Genomic DNA, 21544 nt, shown 5'->3' with positions numbered 1-21544 from the left:
AATGGAAATTCGAAACTGAATAGCTGTTTTAGCATTTCGTTTTTTAAAAACCTTCTAAACCAATATCCATAAAACTTGTAACAAATGATGCAGCTCGTTGTGAAGAACGTTTTAGTATAATATCTTAAGATTTACACCTATTGACGTAACAATCGTGAATTTTATTCGTATATTTTTTCAAGATTATTTTTATTAGCATTGTATATATATGATCAACTTGAAATTACACAGTTTTACGCCAAAATAGTTAAAGTACTCGTAAAGGAGGTATAATGTCGTCGTGTAGCATACAATAACCATTTTCCCCGCAGTTACATCCATATAAGGTCGAGATGAAAAGTCGCCGTCTCAATGATTGGTTTGAATAATCTCACGGTGTAGCGCGAACCGAGTAACGGACTCTGTCGTTTACATTACTATAACCCCTTGACACAGTTATTTAGATCTCTCTTCGAAAAGTGATCCCTTAATTTCCCGCCTGTCGAGTTTCATTAATGTTTGAAAATTCAAGGAATGTTCTGTTATATCTCAATTTGAATGTCTATTGTTTGAAAAAAAAAGGAAATTAATTGTTCCCCTTTTAATGTTAATTCCTTTTGAACGGGTTTTATTTTTTTCCTATTATGTGTGATTGAAGCGTCTTGAATTTCTTTAAAACTCTTGGATCGTTAGTTCGAATTGCATGAGTCCGTTTTTATTTGTTTCGACAATGTCTGTGTTCAAATTCGAATCCCATATCGTGCTAGTATAAAGTTAGGTATTGTATTTTATCAGTTGTGAATTTTTAAGTAAGCTTAGCTGTTAGGAAGTTTGCCATTCCATCGCAATATAAGAATGAGGGAATACCACGAACACCTGTGCTGACGCACATAGTTGTATTTAATGTCACCTGCGCAGCTGGCTATTCTCCGTCCAGGTTAGCTGTCATAATCGAATTTGACGAGGAATATATATCGTCCACATATTATTATTATTATTAAAAAGTATGATATTTGTTTTACTTGATGATAGGACTTTGTGCAGGCCTGTCTGGGTGAATGCTACCCACACATCGTGTATTCTACCGCCAAGTTTCTATACTTTGTATTATTGTGTTCCGGTTAAAACTTATAAAAACTTAGTTCCCAAGGTTGGTGACGCATTAAAGATGTAAGGGATATTAAAATTATGGCGCCAATGTGTATGTGCGGTGGTGATCACTTACCATCGGGTGGCACATACTTCTATTAGCCCACCTATTTCATAAAAATAGAAAAAGTATCCGCCATTTACGTAAAGTTTAAACGCTTAGACACGAAACCATATTTATCTTTAGTATTATTTATATGTTCTAAGTTTTAGCGAATTTTATGGAAAAGAAGCCGAAAAGGAAATCAGGATATTCTAGCAAACGCTGTTAAAACAATAGTATCTACACTTAAACTTCGTATGCGAGGTTTGTTGCAAGATATAAAAAATGTCTTTCGAAACAACCACGATAAAACGAAGATGAACGTATGAGAAAAATGGTGTGGGATGTTCGTTAAGATTTATTAGTTCTGTGTCTTTGTTGAAACGATACGAGCGAATATATATTATAATGATAGTTTATCGCTGCTGTTAGTACAGAATGTCCTACGTGAAAATTGTATTGTAATTTGAATATATCAATAAAATATTTGATTTTTTACTCCATTTTCCGCTTAAGTAACTAATGCATACCAAACGTGTTAAAGTATGAAATTCATTTAACACAAACATAGCAACATAGACCTTATACACTAACAGCCTATGAATTATACAAATCCTTAAAAGATCGAGTTAATTTTGTTTTAAATAGTACTTGGAATTTTTTCTCGGCTAAAACGTGGCTTACGTCTTATTAAAGTGAAAGGACGTTGATACGACTTACATAGTTATTTTTAAATTTTATTTATACACATAAATTTCTTTTTTTATTTCACTTTTAACGTAGGAACCTGATATATTTATCGCGCACTTTACGTATAATGTCTTTAACCGAGTCCATGTAATTAGCCTCTTGTATGTTAATATTAAAATTTAAATTATAATAAACTAAAAAAAACAGTCAGGCGTTGTCCAGTCTGTGTATATAAACGGATAATCACGGCGTTCAGTTGAACCGTGTAAGTTAATGAGCTGCAGGTCCATCTAGCGGCGTGTTAGTATATGGACAGTATGAAGCCTTCTCCGTAAAAAATACATATACGAGACAACTTTTATTGTAATCCCCCGCGTATGGACTTCTATTAATTTCAAATGAATATACTATTATCCATATTTACGTATAAGTTTATTAGTTATTAGTAAACGACTAACCGTTTCATTGTATTTCAATCAACATCACGAAGTACTAAGCGAATCGAATTTTGTGTAATTTTATACGCCTTCTCAAACTTTTTTGCTATTTCAATTTGGACGATTTCCGCACTGCTGGCTTCTTGTTCTGACTTGATGCCCTTTTGCATGGAAATCGGTCCAATTAATTAACGGCTTTCATTGTGATGATGTTTACATTGAATTATTACGAAAATATTCTACTCGACTATATGTATGTAATTTTTCGAATAATAACTGTAAATTTTCGGATTTCTAATCCTCAATATTACAAGGAATTCGCTTGTAATGCAACAGTTAAGCTTCAGTTTGACAAGCAGTTGAAAATGTTATGTTAGTGGTAAGACTGTATGCAAGTGCCATCCACTCATCACATATTCTAGTGCAAAACAGCAATACTTAGAAATGCCGTGTTCCGGTTTGAGTGAGCTAGCGTAACTACAAGCGAATAGAACAAAACTTCTCAATTGCCAAGATGCATTATCTTGTTTTCGTTATTTCTTGCAGTCCTAAATCGCGGCTAATGGGCGCTGGTAACAATATGCCTTTTCAAAAATAAAATCAAAATATACTTTATTAAAGAAGATTTTTACAAGTACTTTTGAATCATCAAGTCATTTTACACAATTGTATTAAACAGTAAGCTACTATCATTTCGTAATGCAGATTCTACCGAGAAGAACCGGCGAGAAACTCAGTAGTTACTGTAAAGTGTCACACATTCCAACCGTGAATGACATTATTAGTTGGTTGTGAAAATGACAGTTTCGCGGCTACATGATGATTGCTATCTGTAAATATTTTAAAACCGCGTGCCTAGTAGTGACCGTTATCACAATGAGTAAGAAAATTGGTTCATACGGTTACTAAACCATTCATGCTTTCATCATGATACAGCTCAATCGCATTAGATATAATCTTATTTATATAATCACATATACGGCCGTAAAGACCGCATAGGTACGAGAATACTATATTTAGAAGCGTGAGACCTATGTCAGAGGTGAGTTGAAACTCGATTGTGCCTCTACAGAGTAATAATATAAGTATACCTATGTATTTACATGATTAGCAAACACGGTATGTCCTTTTTCACTGTAACAAAATAATATTTATAATCTAGTTTTTAATTTATATAGAGCCTGAACTCAATAATGTACTCGCTTGCTTACCTCAAATATACTTATGATGATAACACTGTATTAGATACTAATGATTTTTTTATAGAGCGTGTAAAATATCCTTTATACAAAAAGGGTAAATACGAGTATAAGATAACGTTCTTCAATTATTCGTAATTCAAGTAATACACATACTATCTCATTGGTATGTGACTGGTAAAATCAACGAATTTATATATCAATTATTTATAACGAATTGAACGATGAGCGTCAAATAATTATACATAAGTGTGTTATTATCATATTATGAGAATAAAATTATTGACAGTTCAATAAGGTACTCGTAACGACGTGAAAGTGACTATTGTGTTCCAAGTGACCACGTGACCAAGGTCGGTCACACACAAAGCCACTGCCTAATAACCCTTGTGCCACTCAGACGGTAACTCATTTAGTAAAATGAAAAGACTATTTCAATTCATTCGGACATTTAATCTTTATTGTTATTCGGCTTATAGTCAGGCTTTGAGATTATCAGACCGAATGAAACTTCGGTTAATATTTGTTGCTTTCAATCATTACGATGTCTCTATAAATATTTTGATTTACTTCTTTTAAGTCTGTATGTAGTTGTAACTTAATGGAATTTATAGTTTTTCTTTAGTTTACCACAAATCGTGCCTTCATAATATGTTCTTTGAAACATAATTTTATTATCCACAAAAATATTATATTTTATCGTTTTATATAGCCTTGAACTTAAATGGTCGTATATGTTTTATGCAAAATGATTTGTTATAAATGATCTAAAGATTCCACGGATAGTGCCTGCAACGGTTCCTTGAGATAGAATAGATGCATCGTACGAAGAATTCTGGAATTGCAGTCTCTCGGGCACAAAGCTTAATTAAGTTAATTAATCGAATTCCTTGCGCACGGTACCCAAAAGGTTAAGGTTCAAATTCTAGTATGTCGATTCTAATGCAATTTTCAAAATACATTTTCCAAAGCATAGCTAATTCTTAATGAAAGTTAAGTTGAAGCTGACTGGACTAGACTAGACTAGACTTAAAAATAAATGTTGATTAATACATTCTATTGTCCGATTTTAGCAATGAATTTGATTGAAAACGGAGACTAGCTACCCCAGGATATACTAGAGCACTCTTTATTCCATCGCTCATAGTCCGAAAAGATGGAAATCTGATACGATCGAGGCATGACCTTGTACCTAATTCCAAAAAGATCTCGACCATTTATTGTGCCCGTCACGAAATTTGAAAAACGAGTTAGTTGAAACTACATATAGAATTGCCAAAAGAGAAAAAATCAACGACAAATGTGTCTTTTGATAGTCGGTAATTGCGTTTGGACTTTTATGTGTAATGCGATTTCACCTTTAACAATAAACACGTCGTGGCGGTAGGATCTTGACCTTGTTTCGAGGAACGTTTAACCTTAAATTATTCCTTTAGATGTCGTGCAGAAACGCATGTAAATTACCTGGACACTACTTTCTTTCTGATTCGTGAATAAAGCGTTGATTATGTTGCTTTTTAATTTCTTATAAAACGTTTCAATTTCATATATATCGTTTTTAATACATGTCATTTGATTTGTAATTTGTTTGTTAAACAAAGCAAACGGATATAATTTTATTGGGGAGAGAAAGAGACGCAAGGGATAAAAGTAAATACTATTAGTATTCCTTCGTCGATCCATCGTTTTATATCACATAAATATTGCATACATAACATACGATTCGAAAGAAATGTCTGAAGTAAAGACAATATTAATATTTCATAGTAAAAGTTTTAATGATTACAGTTGCTATATTATTCAATTAAAAAATGCATATTATTTTAACTTGCCAGGTTTACGTAGAGAGTTATGTAATATTTAGAAAAAAATAAGAAAGAAAGAGGTGTCAGTTCTTGTATTTAATTTAAAATAAATCGCTTTTGCAAGAATTTTATTAACGTGAAAGTGCGGTTGTATATCTGTGAAAGGACTCGATATAAAAGTATTGCCAAAGAGATTCCTTTACGATAAAAATGATCCAATCGGACGAATTCCTTAATAAACGACGTAAGCGGCATACGGTGAAAGCATTTCCATGAATTTTGCGATTTGTTCTCACTTATCACAACTAGATAAAGATGCACGTGATGATATATAAATAAAGCCGCGAGTGCCCCGCGTTCGAGATCATTACTGAGATATGGAATAACCACATGTCTTCATTATAGTACTCTTAAAAACATGTTCAATAAATATTCATAATGTACTGTGATATTAACTTTCATTCAATCTAATAAAGTAATTCGATTCCAACTTTGAGAAACTAAACAGATTATTAATAGTCTAAGACCACGATGGCACGAGTCAATGGCGCGCAAATTTCGCTGAATGCGTGAAGAGCATACGTAGTCGAGAATTTTGCGGGCAAACTTTGCATTCATTCCGGGCTACAGCATAGTAACATAAATAAAGTTTGACCTCCGTCAAACCAGGGAAATTGTCAGTCGAGTGATACATACGTGCTCGGTCTCCAATGTAGGCTAAAACTTTCGTCCACTTATAACTATTTAAACCGCAGTGCAAACAAGAGCAGCGGTCACGTATACGAGATTTGCAGTGGGTCTCGAATCGCTTAGGAGGTCTAAGCGATACGATACAATTTTGCGGCGAATAGAAAAACCAAAGAAATTGTGTATAATCGACAATCCGTTCTCACTCCGCGCTCACTTCTGATTTTAATTATAAATGACTTTCGAATGACACCTTCCCACGTTCGCATGCTCCAAATACTGCTAATGGCGTTTCTTGCGAACGGATGATCATGGGCTTCTATCGAAACTAAAATTCTTCGACGGTAGCAATTACATATATGTTCATATCCATGTGGATCACTATTTATTCTCGTTTACGGATCTAGTTATATATAAACAGTAACAGATCTGCGAATCGTTATAAAACAATCTTGATTTCATCTCCGGTAATATTGCCTTACTGGCCTGCTACGTACAGTTAGTGAGAGGCGAAACCGTCCATTTAAGTATATACCTCTAATCCACTTTTTTTTATAGCACATCGAGTCGTTTATCACAGATGATATCGTTACAGCTTCGAAACGAAAAGTGATCTTGTTTTTTTTTTCTTCGTACCTAATCCTAGTTTGAACTCTTCCTTTCTAAATTCACTAATACACATGAATGAAACCACTATCGCGTATTTTGTTCGTTTTTTGAAGTTATATTACTTTATGAAAAAGTGATGAAAGTGAATTTTATAGTGCGTGATCACAGGGTGATACAAAAACAACATGATGAACTCGCTCGCAAAACGCCAATTAATCTTAAGGTCGCACGAAATTTACAACTTCATACCTTGTCTTATTGTACATTGTTTATTTCATTAAATTGTAAGTTTTCAAATGGGAGTAAGTGTGATAGTAGTGAAAAAAAAAACATCCTAATATGTTATTGTAATTATATTTTTTTAATAACGCCGAATAAATAGTACTTCTCACGCGCGTACGTATTTAATACTGCGTGTATTTCCTTTTTTTTAATTTTTATATGTACGCTTGGAACGTTAATTATTAATCACGATCAATACTTGGAGCGTTAAATAACAGCTTGACGAAATGCTCGAGGTCGAAAAAAGTGTAGACCGCTAGTCGACACAGTGTTTTATTGAACACGATTCCGTCGAGCAAAGCGCAACTCGCGATAGGCCAGATGATACACTTTTGTACAGCAAGTAATAAAATCGTAATCGGCCTAGTTTTTAAGTAAACCATTCGTATATACTAACTGCTCTTTCATAAATGACAAACTTATCACTCGCTGAACACCGATTATAGGTAACGAATGTGAAATATTTGTTACGAGTTTATTTCCTTGTTTATCTTCTATTTATCTTCTATATTTGTAGTCGATAACATTAATATATCAGCAAAATTCGTAATCGAGATATTTCGATATTAAATCCATTAAATTCTATGACATGACAGTTCAACGGGCGGCTATGTTTGACGTTTACGTGTGCGATTAGAAAATGTACGGCTGTCAGTATATATTTATATTTGTTTAGTTATATTTATTTAGTAAATAATAAAACAACAGCTAACCTTTTATATGTAAAATAGCACTAGGCATGTTCCTGAACGCGACAAGTATTTCAAATAGTCATATAAACCGCTATGGTTAATGCTTTCTGGTGATGTTACAATCTTCATTTCGAATTCATCGTGTTACTCAGCAATTACTGTTTTTAAGAATCACTTAGGTCAACAAGCGTTCGAAATTTTTTTTTATTTTGTACTTTTTATACGGTGTGATATATAAAAGGATTTGTTTAATTATGTTGTTTTAATAGTTATCGCCCGCAGATTCGGTCTTGTTTAAAGGCTTAGTGGTTAGCATAAAAAAAATGTATGCACTTATATTCTTCCAGGGGATTCAAGCTAGCTTTATACCAATTTTCATTAAAATCGGTTCAATGTTTTGGCCATGAAAGAACAGTCGGATAGACAGAATTACCTTCGCATGTATAATATTAATATATAAATATATAATATACAATCGTTTATTATAAATTGCCACGTCCTCTTATATTAAATAGATAATGTAATATTGTCTTTTGAATTTTCTCTAAATAAAAGAGGAATAATCAGATTTACGATATAAATTTACAGTTAAGACATAAAAACTAAAATTCCATAGCTAGCGGTAAAAGTAAACATTTAACATTTTTGCACGTATTTTGTGTCGACTTCAAGTAATGTCCTGTTTTAAAACAGATCCGCTACGCTTTCAAATGCGATAAACACGATGTATATCTCAATTTATTGTCATTATTTTTACTTCTATTCGTTTTAATCTTAAGAATCTATAAAGGTATATAACATCACCATTCTCGGCTTACTTTTAACAAACTTTTATTTAAATTGCAATGAAAGTATGTTTAGATAAATAAGTAAATATAAGTAGGTAAATTACAAGTACTTAAATCATTTTTTTTATATCATATAAATTGTCAAATATGAAATGACGTTATAAGTTAACAGTAAGAGTTTCAGTGTAAAAGTATTTTTTTTTTTAGCGGTTTTCAATAAAAACTTTTTTTTTAAATGTTTTTTACTTTTAATTCATTATTCTTTGCAACGTGATTGTGGTCGGTTGTAAAAATTTGTTTCATATATATTTCATTCACATATTCAATTGCATCTAATAATTCCAGACGATACATCGAAAAACTCTTCTCTGCATAAATTTTCGGGAATAATGTTATATTATGAAATATCCGGATAAAATAACTTATATTTTTAACCGACTACAATAAGGATTGAACAAAATAGTTATTGTATGCTCATAAATTACTGAAAAACTGCTTAGCCGATTTCTGTGATTTAAATATTATTCTGTTTAGGTAGTTTTCAATATTTTGCTTTAAGGTACGTCAATACCAACTTCGAGCATATTTAAAACCATTTAAATATTAACTATTTTAACATAAGTCGTCAGTGTTATAATTGATATATTTATTTATTTGATATGCAATATAAAGTTAAATTTTAAATAAAGTTAATATTTGTTGATTTTGTTCGTTTATTTTTTATCTAATCAAGATCGCACTCGTTTGAAAAAAAAAATGTTAATATTTTATTTAAAATAACGTTATTTTAAGATTTATTCAGTAAATTTATCCTCCTAGATCAGCAGATATAGTAAATTGTATACAAGAAATGGTTTGATTATATAGAATATAAGAGACGAATAGAAATTTAAAATGAGGCGGCAACTCCGTGTTCGCTTTCTGATGTTTTATCTTACAGGAAAAACGATTGAATTGTTCGTTATCGCAATGGAATAAATGTTTTTTTTTATGTCATTAAAAATAATTTATTCAGTCTTTATCTATTACTTAATACGGAAAGCAGTAAGTGCCGTTACATATCATTACATTTAATACATAGAGAGTAACCCTCTAACGCTTAATATCTATCAATTTCGCTTAAATTATAACGATATATAAGCCTTTTGAGGTTAACAAAATCAACCTTATTCCGTTTTCGTTAGGATCATTTTGTTTTACCATGATCTTCTTAATTTACAGTTAAGATTTATATCTTAATAAGGAACTAATATGTTGTAAACTTACTGTATGATATTCAATTAATCTATCCGCAGGCTTTAAAGGGATATTTATTACGGTACATTAGATATTAATATACAATAATAGTAGAATATTAATTCTAATATATTAATCATTAAAATGAATTTTTTTTCGAAAACATTGTAGAATTTAATTTGTTTCTCATTACAAAATTAACTTGAGACTAATCTAAAAAAAACCGTCACTAGTACTTAGTATAGTAGTAGTGATTTTAATCACACTTCAATATCGTGACGATTGCTTTCAACACTTTGAATCACATGTAATTTGTGTTCAGATAAATTCCAAAACGATATACAATGCCAATCGAATTCTTATTACGAAATTAATCACTTTTTTCTTTTACGTTATCTATTTTCCTTTTGAATTCGTTTATTTAATTTGGTTGTATGGCTGTGACGAAACATATGTTATTGAGTAGCTATCGACGTAATCTCGGTGATTATTTAATTTCACTTTCGATTATGTTTTAATGAACTGAGAGGTCAAGCTTCCAAGCGTCAAATAAACTTTCGCCTGAAGCTAAATAATATTATAAAATATTACGCATGCACGATTCTGTGATGTTATTACACGATTCTTTTGTCTCGGAAGTCACGTAATATAATGTTTTTTGTTTCGTTTTTTTCAGGTGAGTTACTCAGTGGTAACCGTGTACCGACACATACGGTGCAGGCAGTAAGTGATAATCATGTTTTTTTTTTTAACATATATCTTCATATATATCTTCAGTTTGAATCAAATAATTCGCTTTTTATCTTTTATCATAATAAATACCGTCCGGTATATCAACTTCTCGTATTATGTAATAAAATTACTGCCGAACACTAGTTTACAGTACAATTATTAACACCGGAAGACAGTTGATTTCTTAAGGCATTTAAGTGCAATAAGGTTTTAATACATATAATACAATTACTTTGAATGTATGCTATGTAAATTAAGTACGTTATAAGAGTAAATAAAATAGTATGATTTAGCTATAAAGAATTTAGCATAGTCATCATTAATGACTGCACATTTCCTATGAATAGAGAATTGAAAATGACGGTGAGGTCAAAGATGGATCATACAGACCTTTTAACACAATAGTTGATAATCTGCTACTTTCTCTTAAACCTTTTCAAAGCGAACGTGAAAAGATATTAAGAAATTTAAGTGTATTGTCACAATCGATACAACGATAATTATTTATAAACTAATTCTTAATCTTATTAGGTACGTTTTAAACATACAGAAAGTTATTTTAGTTATTTACTTGTACGCAACATAATGCTAAAAAAAAATGGTAAAATAAAAACTGTTTGTATTTATGCTCGTGGATAACATCATATCATTTTGTAACAGTAACGTTACTTTAAGTATCCATATAAAAATAACGTTAATTTTAATCTTAACTGTTTTTTTTATAAGTGATCTATAAAGTGTTTGCCTTAAAGGATTGATTTTAACGTTATTATTGACACTTATGCGAGTGTTCCGGCCACTCGGCGCTCTAGATACATAAGTAATAGCACTTTTCGCGATTTACCGAGAGTGAAAATCATTTCTAACAACACTGACCACCAAATTAACATACTTCTGTACTTTCTAATGCCATAAGCAACTTTATAGTATACTTCAACCTTAAAGGAGATGCCATAAATATTCACTAACAGAATATTCTAAAGGTGGTTTCTAAAGGACGACTATTGACATTAGTTCAAAGTTAAAGGGACTTTACAAGCAAGTCAACAAATTTATATACATATAAAATATAGTATCCACTACTGAATTTTGGCTAGGTGCTATTAAGGACTGTCGAAGGATATATTGTCCACTAGTAATCTAATAGTCACGATTAAACAAACAAACGGCTTTCTTGATTTTCGAAGCACGGGAGTATAAAACTGTCAACTTTAGAACTCGTCAGAACTGAATAGCTTTTTTTCAGACCGACCCAGGATGAAGTTGTAGCCTTGTAAACTAGCTAATGTATTATATTTCATCAATAACTTATATTAATAAAAATGATATTATATCGATTTTTAAAATACCAAGGTAGCTGTAATAAGGGTTTATTTAAACTATACAAAATGTTTTCATTAAATTAATCACACGATTAATCATTGAACGCAATACCCACATACTTATCACCTAACTACCTAACAATATAACTCATAAATAGATTAATATCTCGTAAATCGTGATAATTGAAGCGAAGCGTCATTAAGATGCAATAAAAACGTTTCGTATTCGATATTAAATAGTGGAAGTGAATCAACCGTAGTAATTAGCGGAGAATGTGAATTTCAAACTTGATTGACATGTGCAGCTTCATTACAGCCCGTTAATTACAATGTTGAATTTAAAGCAATTTCAAACAAGACGGTTTGCGTATTTCTCTGCCTATCAATTTCGAAACAATTAAAAAAAAAATCGTTCTAAATTTGAGTGGGAACAATAAAATAAATCTCTAACCAATGGAATTGAGTTACAAAATAGAATTTCGTCGGAATGCTGACGTTCTACGATCAATTGTATTTCAACTACCGTTCAATATTATGTTTATTGAAAACATATCGGTAGTAAATAATTGATTTTGCACACTTTCTACTATTAATTCTTTGGTTTCGCTTTCTTTGATTAGTTATATGTTTTGATGAGTCAGCGTTATAGCGAAAAGATATTCAAGTAATTCGTATTCAGTTCACTTCATTGCTATTAGCGTTAAAACGAAAACAAACTTGACTTATTCTACATTTGTCTGAATATAACATTGTTATGTAAATTTTAAATCATCGTGATTATTATGAGGAACACGCATAATTACAATCTTGCGGTTACTTATAGCAAACAATTTATACTAGGATTTATGTTTTGACGTCCGCCACTAACGGGTTAGCGGTTAGCCTCTATTATGCAACCGTCTGAAAAAGTTCAAGAAACGTTAGCCCGTGAACCAAGCTTATCCTTTTCCAGAGTTCAAGTCCCGCAATCGTTTATTATTCCATATATATGGCGTGCTCGTTCTGGCGTCGTGTCTTCAAGGCATATGTTACATCTATGCGGTTAACTACCATAACATCCAATAAAGAGTTTTTATATAACGGAACTTTATAAAGAATAAGATAAATTGTCTTACACGGTTACGATGTAGGTTAAATATGAAAAAAAAAATAACAGTAACTATTACATTTCAACTTCTTGATTCATAGCATTTTGGTTTTTTTTTTAATGTTTCTAATCGCTCGCTGCTTCTTTCTTAAGGAGGAAGAAAGTTAAGAGCTTATTCCACCACGCCACTTCGAGACATATTTGGATTGAATTGTTTTTTTTTTTGACTCATACTGATGATCCTCATAGAATAAAATGTCTTTTGACACTTACCGGTTTGCACCACTTTGCAAAGCATGAGATCAATTGAACATATGTAAAATCATTAGTAAAACCAAATACGGACCTCGACCGAAAACGGTTGACATTCCGCACGTTCTCACTGGGCAACCTAAGCCGTTCATTATTTAGCTCATTATTTTAACTGTTACATATAACTTTACCGTTATAAACTAATTTCACATTTATAGTCATATTAAAGACACACTTAACCATACTCAGTTTACTTAATTTTTATAACATTACATTAGCAGCTTGTAAACTTCCCACTGCTGGGCTAAGGCCTCCTCTGCCTAGGGGGAGAAGGCATGGAGCATATTCCACCACGCTGCTCCAATGTGGGTTGGTGGTATTCCACCAACATGTGGCAGAATTTCGTTAAAATTAGACACATACAGGTTTCCTCATCATCGGTTAAGATGCACGTGTACTAACCACTGGGCCATCTCGAATCATTTTTATAACACAAATGTATAATATAGGTCAAATGTTTCGTACGTTACAAAGAAAAAATGTAATGAAATGTCCACGTGAACAATCGTAACGATGAATGAATATTATACAATAAATGCAATAACTGATGGCCTTGAATTGAAAAGTCAATGTCGGTCGTCGCACGCGGTGATGCACAAATTACCGCGTCACACGGAAACCTGTCTGAATGGTCTTCATGTTAGACGAGTGCCATACATTCGTTTAAATCTATGTTGACTGTACACGCATCTTTTATGTCTGTTATTTATCTGCGGGCCTAGACAAGCTACACTCATGGGCGGATGATGAATTCTTTTCTAAAAAGTTTATTACGGTAGGGTTAGATATCGCTTCGCCTGGAATGGGGTGCATATGTCTAAGCTCGTTGACACGCGTTAGAGACGGCAAAATTTATGCAAATACAGTTCATTATATACTTAATGCATTTTATTTTATTTCGCAGTCGTTTATAAGAAATCAGGGAATCTTACACAAGAGATCTTTAATAGAATGTAATAAGTCATCTTTAATAAAAAAAAAATTATAATTGCAGATAGATTCTTATAGCAAAAGATTAGTTTACTGTTACTTACAGCGCTACTTCCTTCTGAGAAATATTATCATTGCAATGCGATTCGTTTTATCTGTTTTTTTTTATGATTCCAATTAGTGTATTGATTTCTTTCGAATACAATTTTAAATTAATCTTGATCGAAAGCGAGACGTATTTTTTTATGAGGGCTAATATTCCACGAGGTCACAATTGTGTAGGCTTGCATAACCATTTGTATACTTTCATAAATTAAAGGAAAAGCATAACAAAATGACATAACAGACATCAACAATTATCAAGACTAATCAATTATAATTTTAAGGGATTACACAATTTTAATCATGGAAATTAAAAGGTGCAACTCTAATGGCAGTGTATTTTATAACGTATCAAATATTATACTCAAAGATATGATAAAACTTACGCGTCGTTCGTGAATCGAAAAAAATATAAAAGAATCGATTAGATCGTCAGAAGGTAATTAGTTTTCCGATACAATTTTAAGTGCTCAGAGCAAGAACTTTCATTTGATGTGCAGGCTTTAGTTAACCATCTATCATTAGATACATACTAGTGATCGTAGCCGACTCGTATTAAGTTGAGTAACAATAGATGTATTATTTTACTTGAATACTTTCCACTGCAGTTTCTGTTTACGACTATTCTAACCTAGTTCTCGAATTGTACCTAAGGTACCATATCCCTTTCTCTTCCAATCGTAAGATAGATACGGCTATCGACTTTCTACCCGCAATGCGTACTGATTAATTAGACACGATTAGTATTAGATTCGGTTTCAGCGATTCTCAAGATTGTTTTGTTACAACTCATCTCAGTAACACTATTCGATTTGATTGGTTACAGTTGTGTAAACAATGAATTTGTTGTTCTACAACGATGTTGGCATATCTTTGCTATTATTTTGTATCTTTTATTTTTAAGCAATGGATCTCGTTCTGATTCATTGTATCATTCGATATTATTTTTTTGAATAAACCCTTTTTTTTAAAGTTATAATTAGTAATTTTTCGTCTTCTAGTTCCTTAATCTATTTCGACTTTAGAGTAAGCCGTCACTTACAAGAACTTCGACTACTCTAAACTTAGTTCTCATTTCTTAAGAACTGTAAACTTATATAAAGTTATTACTTGAAACAGTTTGTAAGAAATCTAAAGTTTTCAAGTATCACATTATAAAATTATCATTTAATTTAATTGTTTTTAAAAGTATTAAAAATATATATAAATTATACGATTATGGTTATCAAGTTATGTAACGTTAAATCCGACAGTGTTTTATTTTAACTAAAGTTCGTATAAATAAAATTATAAAGTGAAAGTTTTAATATTGTTCTCGTAAAGCCATGACAATTTTTTTAAGAAACTGCATTTGTGACCGCAAGTAACTAATGAGAAGAAAGTACAAACTTCTACGTGATTAGAATCTTTTTTGCATAATATCTTCAAGTCTTTGGTCAATGCTATGTTTTTTTTCAAGAAACGTGGAGTCGATTTCACTTAATCAGTCTATTCTTAATAAAAATAAAGTCGATGAATACGAAGTCATATCAAGATCAGCTTACCGAAATCTTAAACTAAAACAAATTTGAAAAAACCTCATTTTGTATTTCCACTATGTAAATGAATCTATATTTCGAACCGGTAGTATTTTTAAATATAATTTATTATTATCTTATTTCAGATATAATTATTTCGACTTTAGCGGTCTTCTTAGGCCGTACTCCTAACAAATAATATTTTATGTTAAAATATGGTAATATTCAAATTCTAGAACGCATGTATGCGTACGTTGCAGTCCGTATTCTTAAACGGTTAGGTTAGTTTTATTTCTGAATAATGGTCATTATATGACCGTTTGGTCCCTGTACTTACAGCCAGATGGCTCTTCAGAAATACAACCAACCTCACGTAATTTAGCTTACTGGTTTTTTTTTGACATATGGATATTGGCCACCTGAGGGTAAGTGGTCTCCGCGGGCGCTGGAGATAGAATAGACATAGGTGGACATAGGTGGAATAGACATTGGCGCTGTGGGAAATATTATCCATTCCTTACGTCGCTAATGAGTCGCCAACCTTGAGAACTAAGATGTTATACCTCTTGTGAAACTGGAACACAATAATATAAAATATAGATGTTTGGTGGTAGAATATATAACAGAAGTACCTACACAGACGGACTTGCACAAAACCTAATAATTATTATTCAAAGTATACCATACTCTTAAATAAATCTAAGACAAGTCCTTTTGACTCGGTTCTGATTTTACCATCCATATATTTACTTGAAATGAGCATAAAACTGGTTACCATGAGATGGCTTTGTTGCTTTATTATTACTCTAACGTCTATTCCACGGAGACAGGTTAGCGAATATGCGTCGACTATCTTCACAACGTAATCATTTTTAGGGTTCTCTGTATTAAAAATAAAAGAGAACATCTTTTAAAAAATCACTTATTTTTCAATACAATGCAAATTACTTCAATGTTAATTTAAAATGTGGTCATGTAAAGCGTTTTTAATATTTAGTCTCGCACATTCAATAATTGTCATGCAAATTAATTCGAAGTAAAAAAGTATAATAAATTAATTCCTTATCACTATTTTGATATTCTTCTTATTCATATTAGGTACGGATCCCTTAATGTGAGCCTACTTCGTATACTTGATCGTTTTCTTATGTGCTATTTCTTATTATACTAAAGTTAAAGTCGAGGAACTCTTACGATCTATCATTACTCTTTACTTTTTTTTCTCGCAAACAATGTACATGTGCAAAGCTCTCTTGCAAATGAGTTTTACAAAATGAATATGAAATATTTTACATTAATTACCTCACATTTACCATAATGAGTTAAAGAAAATAATTGTTTTGTTGAGTTTTTTCACTGTTAGAGAATAATGGTATTTAGAAAAGATACATACCAATACTGAAGCAGAATTAATAAAATCTTTCTGTTATTTTTTATATATCATCGAATATTTAAATTTGATTAAACATAACTTCTTATATTTATTTAAATATTGCAGTATCGATTGATGCAAAATCTTTAGAATCCACATTCCGAAACGGTAGTAGCTTTAAATATATTTTATGTTATAAAATCACGATTCAAAACTGCTAGTAAGAGACAACTTGAATAAATTATATCTTAATTTTGAAACAATATTCGCGATGCCCAAGAATCCTTGTAACAATATATTCTGTATTTAAGTTTAAGAATTTAATTATTTTAATTGTAAGTGTAAGTACATATAATTTTATTGAGTACAGTTAATTTGTCTTTGTAGTAGTACGGCAAACGATTTACATGTTATGAATATCGATAACTAATAATTAATTTATTGTAAGAACTACGTTTCAAGTCAACCAAAGTAACACGTTTTTATTCGATTTAAATACGTCCCATAAATTATTCATGACGATTTATAATGTGAGAATTAGCAAGTGAAACTATATAGAAACATTGTTTTAAAGAAATGCATGTTTACAAGAAAAACTTAATATATAATTGTCCCTGACAATAAATATATATCTGCATTAGAAATTGCAAATATTACAGCTATTAGACTTGAGCGATTCTCGATAATCTTTGAAATTACTGACCTCTTTATTCGTTTGCTCGTTGATCTTGACGTGAGTTTGCTGCGGCTTGTCCCGCAATGGTAAGTAGCCCTCACGACTGTCCGCTGATTCCGTTACAGTGCTCTCGAACAACGTCGTCGACTCCATGCCCGTGCTGGCTGTACCTTCTGTAGACCGCGTATCAGCGGCTGTACTCAAAGTTGGAGCTGTATCTTTCGTTACTTCGATCGTTGTTCCCGATGTATCAATACCTACAACAGTTTCCGTACTGTCGCTGTTTGTGTTGACCGTGGACTCGGTTTCCTGAACTACCGGAGTTTCCGTCGTCCGTATCGGGCGGATGGTGTAGCGTTTGGGCGGTTTCACCGTAGCGGTAACGATGCTAGTGGTCGGTGGGGAGGTTTCAATTTTCGATGTTTGCGTCGTTTTTGAAGCGATAGTAGTTTCGGTAGCGACGTTTTTATGTGTCGTTTTTTTTGTTTTCGGGGGCGTGGATGCAGTTGGACGGATAGCGGACGCGGTAGTTTTTACTTTATTATGGGATTTTCTACTTAGCGTCGTAGGACGTTCTTGAAGGGTCGTCATCGTTGGGGAGTCATCCATAGTAGTTTGTACGGTGGGTGGTTGTCTGTCAGCAGGTGGGTCTAACAAAGATTGTTTAGGGGTTCTTGACGGTGGAAAAAAATAGTCCATAATGGATGGGGATTTATTTCGATTGTTGGGAAGCCAGGACCAGGGGTTAAAATCTATAAGTCGAGGTCGCGGCGTTTCGGCGGTAACGGCTGCGATAGCGGCGAGCGCTAGAAGAGCGAACAGTAATCGAGTCATGGCGCGGCGTGCGCGTGCGGCCGCTGTAACGATCGGAGCGGGACTGCGCGTGCGCTGCGAACCAAGAGCCCACCACCGCTCACCCACTTGAAATTGTAGGGTCGAGATGCAGATGCAGCCTGCAGGGATATATCCGCAAGGAAAGTTGTAGAGTATGCGGTCGTATAAATTCGAAAAGCTTTATGGTATTTCACAACGCGACTCAACTAAATATTCGATGTTAACTTACTTTTAAATTATTTGATGCGTTAGTAAAATACATACAGATTATGTCGTACAGTAACTACGGTACGACTAATTTGTAATTACATATATTCTTTTTGTGAAATTAATCTTTATCTTAGTCCGCAATCGTGCACTAGACGAAATAAAATATCTTTTACTGTTGTTTGTATTATTTTTCGTTCTCTTGTTATTCGGTCCAATGTACATACAGTACGTAAATATTTCTGTGTAAACTCAGTGATATTTACCGTTACTCAATCATAAGCGTAAATAAATAATTTAAGAGCTCCAAAACACGTCTATCGTCTGAAATTGATAAAGAATCGAAAAGTCACCACAAACCGTGGAGATCACTTCTACACGCTCTATTTGTAAGCCACCTTTATATTTACAAAAATTTTAGATCCCACGACATTGCTCTTTTGACACACATTTTTAATCACCATTAAAAATATACAAATTATATTAGTAACTCGTTATTCGGATAAAAAAAAACATTCTTTCTTAGAAATAGTGTTCGGTTTTGGGCTATATATCAACAAAAGACAATTGTCAAGGATAAGCCGTAGATTAATTTTTAAAATCGTCCTAAAAGACTTACGTCTACTATATAATGTTATTACATAACATACATCATCCTACTCCTATTTTTTTACTTTTTATTTTTATTTTATGAAATTGGTAGACCGAAGTCATAAAATAAAAATATGTCACCTGATTTGAAGTATCTAGAGACATTAGCGCCCTCTGATTTTTTTAAATTTCATAACCAATGCGCCTTCACCCTTCAAACCGAAACACAGTAATATTAAGTATTGCTACTTGGCGGTAGAATACATGATTTTTTTTTTCATCACAGTTTCAACCCAGACCGGATTGCACAAAGCCCACCACCAAATAATACTTTTTATTCGAAATATATAATAGATCATCTTATCAGATTTACGTACAATTGAAATAAACCTTGCAAACAGCCTCAATAATATATTAAGATATAAATATTTAATACATGTCAAAATCATTTCACTCTTTAGAGTGAATTCGTAAAGAGAAATTCAATAATTCACGACAACGTTAAGAGATCTTTAGTGTGAAAATTTCGACACAAAAAAGTGTTAGTAAAAGACAATACGATTGAAGTGTGAGTGCGTACTTTGTACCATTATGTGAATTTGACTCAGCTCGTTCAATTATCTCTATTCAGAGAATTACATTTTTGTGTCAATGGGTAAAATTGTTAATAATACGTAGGTAGGTTTTCAAAAATTTCTTATTCGCTTCCCATAGACAAGGAAGTTATTGCTATTGTTCGATTTTTAAAATGCATTTTTTTTTTTCAAATTAACATTTTCACGTCCGTAGATTATTACCAATCTGTAATCTATGTGTAATTAATACATACAAATAGAATACAATACAATACAGGATCGAATTTTGAGATGGTCTTACCAACTTAACTGTTGCTGCCTAAGGAAAATATCCCATGCATTATGAAGATTGTGACCGGTATATAGATTTTCAGAAAGTACTATTTTCTAAACTTTTGAACTAATAAAAATACGATAAATTTTTCATATATGTTTTTATGATTCCTATTTGATTTTGTTTCTTTAAAGGATCAAATTCTCGAAGGAACCGAGTTTAAAGTAGTAAAAAACACTTTTACCAAATATTTCGGACGTTCGATATAACTTGTCTATAGTCTTGTCTATACCGTCTTTATTAGGTTTATAAAATAGGAACTACTGCGAGTATCAAAACACCAATATATTCGTCAAAAGCACGATGTTGTCGTACCGACTCTATTCTTTAAGCGCCTCGTATTCGTCCAAATTACTTTTTATATTGCACATCTACTTGGAATTTCTAAATTAAAATAAAGAATAGGTAAGTGGTAATTCACTGGTGGTAATTTAAGCCAGATTGTTTTCTGTGTACACGTACGTAAATATCAATCTGCTATATACGTCGTTGACTGCTCGATTGGGCGTTACTGATAAATATCAGACGTAGAAAATGTCACAGGTCCCTCTCTGATTTATCGAGTGACAGAGGGTTGTATAGCGTTTTACTCGTATCGAATAATATAAAAATATCTATATAGAAAAACTAATAACAAATTTAGAGGGTACTTTGCATATTTATTTTTATTACTTCGATTTGTTTTTTTTTTTTTTGTGGAGCATCAAAGGAAATGTGTTATGTAGATTAACATATAAACTTAACTTAAACAAAGAGTTACTCAAACTCAAATGAAGGCAATAAACGTACATACATATCTTATACACCATTTTATAAATATTTTATAAAATATTACGAAGGAATTTCACTTTAATTGTAATTTCGCTGGACACAGTCAGATTTAGAAATTTATTTGTTAATTCTACTAAATGTACCGATTATTGTAATACGGTCACTGATTAGTTCGCTTTAAATGTTAATTAATTTTGACAAGAAGAAGTAATAGAATTGATAAGTTACCATCACTACTAAAGTATCTTCTAATCAAAACTAGTGAGACCTCCTGACACAAACCAAGTGTTGCTATTATTAATAAAAAGTTGGACTAATTATTTTCATTTTTTTTATAACAATCGTTATTTACTACAAAAATTCAAAAATGGATTCTTTGATATACAGTTGTTCAATAGCGTAAGATTTCGAAGATCCGTACCATTTTTCAACTCATGCGAATTGTTAGGCATTGTAATGTGTATTTTAACTCATTGTAATGTTTATTTTTAGAAAAATTGCGATTTTTGCTAGTCGTTGTAGCCAGGAGCTAAAAAATAAAAATAATATTAAATGTTTATAAAGAAAATAATCAACGCGGATCGCA

At 32.0% G+C, this 21544-nt stretch overlaps 2 protein-coding genes across 4 annotated transcripts in view; one reads left to right on the top strand and one right to left on the bottom strand.

Moving 5' to 3' along the window:
- The window catches only part of LOC125067628 (mucin-3A), a 48905-nt gene extending 30381 nt beyond the window's left edge, over positions 1–18524 (bottom strand). Inside the window, exons 1-2 of one of the 2 annotated variants that reach the window (XM_047676322.1) lie at positions 18214–18524; positions 17674–18153 (exon numbers count right to left, since the gene is read on the bottom strand). In XM_047676322.1, the coding sequence (XP_047532278.1) occupies positions 17674–18153; positions 18214–18480 (747 nt within the window). In that variant the 5' untranslated portion in view covers positions 18481–18524. Of the gene's footprint in view, positions 1–17673 lie in introns of both variants that reach the window. The other variant, XM_047676321.1, reaches the window with a different exon arrangement.
- The window catches only part of LOC125067627 (elongation factor-like GTPase 1), a 102666-nt gene that overhangs the window by 37281 nt on the left and 43841 nt on the right, over positions 1–21544 (top strand). The window lies entirely within an intron of this gene.

Source organism: Vanessa atalanta, chromosome 12, assembly GCF_905147765.1.
Source record: "Vanessa atalanta chromosome 12, ilVanAtal1.2, whole genome shotgun sequence".
Taxonomy (NCBI): Eukaryota; Metazoa; Arthropoda; class Insecta; order Lepidoptera; family Nymphalidae; genus Vanessa; species Vanessa atalanta.
This window is presented reverse-complemented; position numbering and strand designations above follow the sequence as displayed.